At 39.6% G+C, this 5,000-nt stretch overlaps 1 protein-coding gene across 1 annotated transcript in view; it reads left to right on the plus strand.

The window, feature by feature from the left end:
• The window catches only part of LOC106868905 (uncharacterized), a 695,008-nt gene that overhangs the window by 604,038 nt on the left and 85,970 nt on the right, over positions 1-5,000 (plus strand). Inside the window, exon 8 of the mRNA XM_052974592.1 lies at positions 2,389-2,562. Coding sequence (XP_052830552.1) covers positions 2,389-2,562 — 174 coding nt within the window. The remainder of the gene's footprint in view (positions 1-2,388; positions 2,563-5,000) is intronic.

The following is a 5,000-nucleotide window of genomic DNA, read 5'->3' on the forward strand; positions in this document are numbered from 1 at the left end:
ATATATATATATATGTATATGTGTGTGTGTGTGTGTGTGTGTGTGTGTATGTGCATCTGTAGAAACATCCTTTGCGCGAAGGGGACAGGAAGTGAACACCCTTTCATGAGATCTCTGTATCTACGACAATGAAAAATGTAATATGTTACTAGGGTGACAAAAAAATATAGAACGTCAAATTAGATAACGTTCAGGATTTTCATTAAATATTCTGATGTCGAACTTTTCGCTTCGTTACAAACTTACAAACACGATTATATATTTCGTTTTTGCAGAAGAAACAGTTTTTTTTTTTAAGCCATCTGATCTCTAAACATCATCCTTGTTCTCTAGATTGTATTGATGGCTAAATTGAAACTAATGGCTAAATTGAAACTAAAACATTTGTTTCGAAACTGAAGGGAATAACAATCTGCGACTGATAAACACAACATGCTGGACAATAAAACTATGTTTACTTTTGAAATAAACGTTCCGATTTCGAACCCTCACCTGTATTATAAAGACATTCAAGAATAAAACACTGGGTGACGATCAGCGATGAAATTTACTGAAACGCAGCGTAGATGTAGATATTGATAGCTAACATAGGCATAAAAAACAAATGTCTGGAGGTGAAAGTACAGTGGCCTAAATGAACTTCTTGGTCGGTACTTAATTTCATCAACTCCGGAACTTACCTTGGTAAGATTTGAACGAATATAAAAACCCTTAGAGTAAGAGCCAAAACATTTGTATTAGGTGGAGATGCACTTCGTCGACTTCTGCTGTTCAATTCTCCCTGGATTTTCTTACTAGTTTCCAATCCCAGGAGTTAGCTTTTGTGAAATTTGAACTCAGACTATAACGGCTTGTACCTAAACACCACAATCCATTTTGTCGGGCCCTGTTATGATTCTGACAATTGTAGATGTAATTATCATGGCATTTTTCTTCCTCAGAGATGAAATTAATTATGCGAAACATTCTAATCGTAATTTAATATTCTCTTTGGTCCACCTACGTACGCATATGAATTTGCATTCCTCCGAAGATTAATGTTGCCTTTCGTTCCAATATGATGTTTATTGGAATCCATTAAATTACATCCATTATAAGCCTGTTTCCCAGAAAATATGTTACCTAATAGGCGCATGACTGGCTGTGTGCTTACGATGCTCGCATTGTAACTGCTTGGCTTCGATTTCTGTTCCATTGCCCGCTACATTGGGCAAGTGCCTTCTACCATAGCTCAGATCCGATTAATGGCTTGAAAACAAATATGGTAGAGAGAAAATCTGTTGGAACCCGTCGTGTGTATACACTAATACATACATACATACACACATACACACACACACATACATACATACATACATATATATGTGTATTCGTGTGTGCTACATATAATGGATATATGTGTTTGTGTTTGTGTTTATACCCCACCTCTTGACGATCGGTGATGGTTCTTTTTAGTCTCTGTATAAGAGAATAAGTATCCGAGTCTAAAAACGTAATAAGCTGATTTCTTCGACTAAAATTTTGAATGTGGTGTTTCAGTATAAGCACAATCTAATGACTGAAACAAGTAAATGATAAAAGATAATATCAATGTGAAACATCGTTTCAATTATGATATTAAGGCCACTAAATTCGTGCATGATTCTAATTTTTCTTCTTTCCGTGACACTTTGGACAAGTGTGTTCTACTATAGCCCCTGGTCGGGTGAGTGAATTTGATGGACATGAACTGTGTGGGAGCCCGTCTTTTTATACATAAATACATATGAAATGTGTGTGTGTGTGTGTGTGTATCTGTCTGTCTGTGTATGTGTGTGTGTGTGTGTGTATGTGTGTGTGTGTGTGTGTGTGTGTGTCTATCTGTCTGTGTGTATCTGTGTGTGTGTCTGTTCCCCCTTTCATTGTGTTGATAAATTTGTCTCCATAACTTAGACCGATTGAACATGTATCAGTCTTTAAAAAATATATCGATTTGGTCGACTAAATCAGTGGTTCTCAACCATGATTTGCCTCTGGACCCCTTTAGTTCCTATTTTACTCGGATGGATCCTATGAAGCATTCGGTGTTTAAAAGAATCTTTCATTTTAATAATTAGAAACTCTATGCAATAATTGTTAAAACCTTTTGCACATTGATGAAGTATAACCAAATTAGTGCTCATACGTTTTAACTACAAAATCTTATATGGACCCCCAAAGGTCATATGGACCTCGTTTGAAAACCACTGGACTAAATCCTTCAATGTTGTGTCCTCCAGTATGGTAGCGGTCCAATAACTGAAACAAGTAAATATAAACAATACGAAATAAATATAAAGGTAAAACATCGTTTCATATAGGATCGACTTGGCATATCCTTCTAATGTTTTTCTCTTCTTCTATTTGCAGCAGCCCAGCACCCTTTTCGAGAGAGGTTTCGGCGGACTAAGGCCCAAAAAGCTGTCCTTCCGAAATGTATCCAACTGTGTGATGCGCCTGATGCAATCAGTAAAATTCAATGCTGAAATACCATTCTCCAATGTACTCCTGTCGCCTGTAGATGAAAAGTCTACATCAAAACTGGTAAGTCTCCAGCTACATTCTACTTTAATGAAAGAACTATACTAACAAAATGGTCACGCGACTACTTTTGACTTATTTCTCTTTATTTTAGTCGGTGGGTTCAATATGAACTTTTTACTTCTGACAATCTGTTACTAAATGTCACTAGAATATGTTACCAATGATTATGTTATCATCATCTGATATTATTAAGTTATATTTCATATGATATTATTCGTGTAAAGTCATATTTAACACATTCGAGTGTATTCAAACGAGAGAAGACCTTTCACGGTAGTAATAGTCCCCAGGTGAAAATGCTCCCACTAGACATAGATTGGGCTGTACATGAGTTCACTAGACCGTAGGACGCATTCATTTCTTTGTTCTTTCGTTTCACTAACTACGAACACCAAATCTGAAAGAACTATTCTAACGAAATGCTCCTATGACCACTTTGTCTTGCTTCTCTCTCTCTCTCTCTGAGTCGTTGGATTCAACTTGAACTTTTAGATTCTGAAAATTTGTTGCTAAATATTATTAGATTGTGTTGTCAATATGAAATCATCATCAGATATTATTAAGTTATATTCTATATGATATTCATGTGAAGTCATATTTAACAGGTTCGAGAGTATTTGTACAAAAGAAGACCATCCGCTATAGTAATAGACCCCATGTTAAAATACTCCTACACACAGAATGTGCCTAGGGTTGTGCGTGACTTCATTGGACTGTAGGACACATTCATTTCTTTTCCTTTCGTTTCACTGACTACACACACCAAATCTGTCCTTCACAGCCCAATAGGAACGAAATTATTCTCACTAAAACTGCCTACAGTATGTTTGCTGATGTGCACAGAAATTGAGAGATGTTGGTACAATCTACGGCACCAGCACTTTTAGAATGCCAGAAAATTTAATTTCAGTGCACATGTCCCTAGAGAAGAATTAGTGGGGAGGGGGTTCTCCCCTACTATGTGGGAACACCTAATGTAAAATCCACCAGCAGACTTTTGCATGGATTTCCAATGGAGCCTCAACCATATTCGAAGGTCGGGACATCCGCCTTCCAACAGCACTAGGAGGGTAAGCAACTCCACTCTTTGCTTTTCTCAACTCTTTTTGGCAAACATTACAACTATTAGAGTAGGTTGAGTATATGTATGTGACCTGGGAGGTCTGCTCGGAAGCAAGGTTGCTCAATGACCTTAGGTTGCTTGGTGTGGAGTGATAGCCACCAACGGAGATTTACGCGTATGTCTGGACCTGTGCTGTTTAGAAAAGGCGTGCATCTCGAGGTACGGATCATCATCCAAGATTCGGATTGTAAGTTGGTGGTCCTGGATGTGCTCAATAGCGGAAGTGGTGCTTTTGGATAGTCATTGTATTCGCCCCGACTGGAACGGGGCAGCTGAATTTCGCCAGACGTTTGGAAGTTTTTCTTGGGACATCTTACTCTTTAGCGCTAGCGAACGGTTGGAACACTGTCTTGGACGCACACCTGGATTAGGTGGGGCCAGCCGATTGGATATGTGGTTGTAAAAGCCTCACAGAATTGTTCAGTCGTTTCCAACTGGCTGACAGATACCGACAAGATTTCTCGAATGCGCCAATGTGGATATGGGCTAAAAGCATTGGCTGTTCCAATCCAAATCGTATCTAAATTGAGTATTTTGTAGGCCAGTAGACAGAAGAAACATAAATTGTCCACAATTCAATGTCGCTAGCTATACGGGACGCACATTTGTGATTTGCACGGTCGACCGAGATAGGATCCACAGGCAAGCGCCCCTGATACTAAAAGCTGAACGCGTCTTTCCCGCTCCGTCAAGCTTTCAGAGACCAGATTAGAAAGTTTATCCATCCGAAGTTGCTGGTTGTAATTGTCAACAACTGGTGGATAGCGCTGAAAAGGGCTACTAGAGTAGAGGTGTTAGGATTTAGTAATGAAATATTGTTAGAGAAATTTAGAATATAGGATGACCTTGTTCAGAAGCAAGAAGCGGTACCCAAATGAGACATAACGACCAACCTGATGGTGGCTAGATTGAGTCTTGATCAATTTCTCGGTGTCAAGCACGAAGGTTCCGTCGTCAGAGCTAGAGTGCATGCTCGAAGACACAACGAAATAAAAGCTCTTTGATGGGCCCGGACGGCGAAGTCGCAATGTGACATCAAAGCAACAAAGCAACAACTTGCTCTTTGACCGGCAGGGTCGGTTCTTGCTGCTCGAGTCCAAGTAGATGTGTACAAAATTACAGCGGCACTTTGCAGAACTGTACGGAGTGTACGGTAAGTCCAATACGAAGCTAGCTTGCACCTCCTACCTCGGCGGTATGCCGCGCCTTTCGGCCATGGATACGGAGTTCTTCAGAAGGTAGAATAACAAAGACGTTGGCACTTGTCGTTGATAGACTGATCGGTTACGGGCACACATGCGCCATCTGAAACAGA

This window comes from Octopus bimaculoides, chromosome 18, assembly GCF_001194135.2.
Source record: "Octopus bimaculoides isolate UCB-OBI-ISO-001 chromosome 18, ASM119413v2, whole genome shotgun sequence".
In the NCBI taxonomy this organism is placed as follows: domain Eukaryota; kingdom Metazoa; phylum Mollusca; class Cephalopoda; order Octopoda; family Octopodidae; genus Octopus; species Octopus bimaculoides.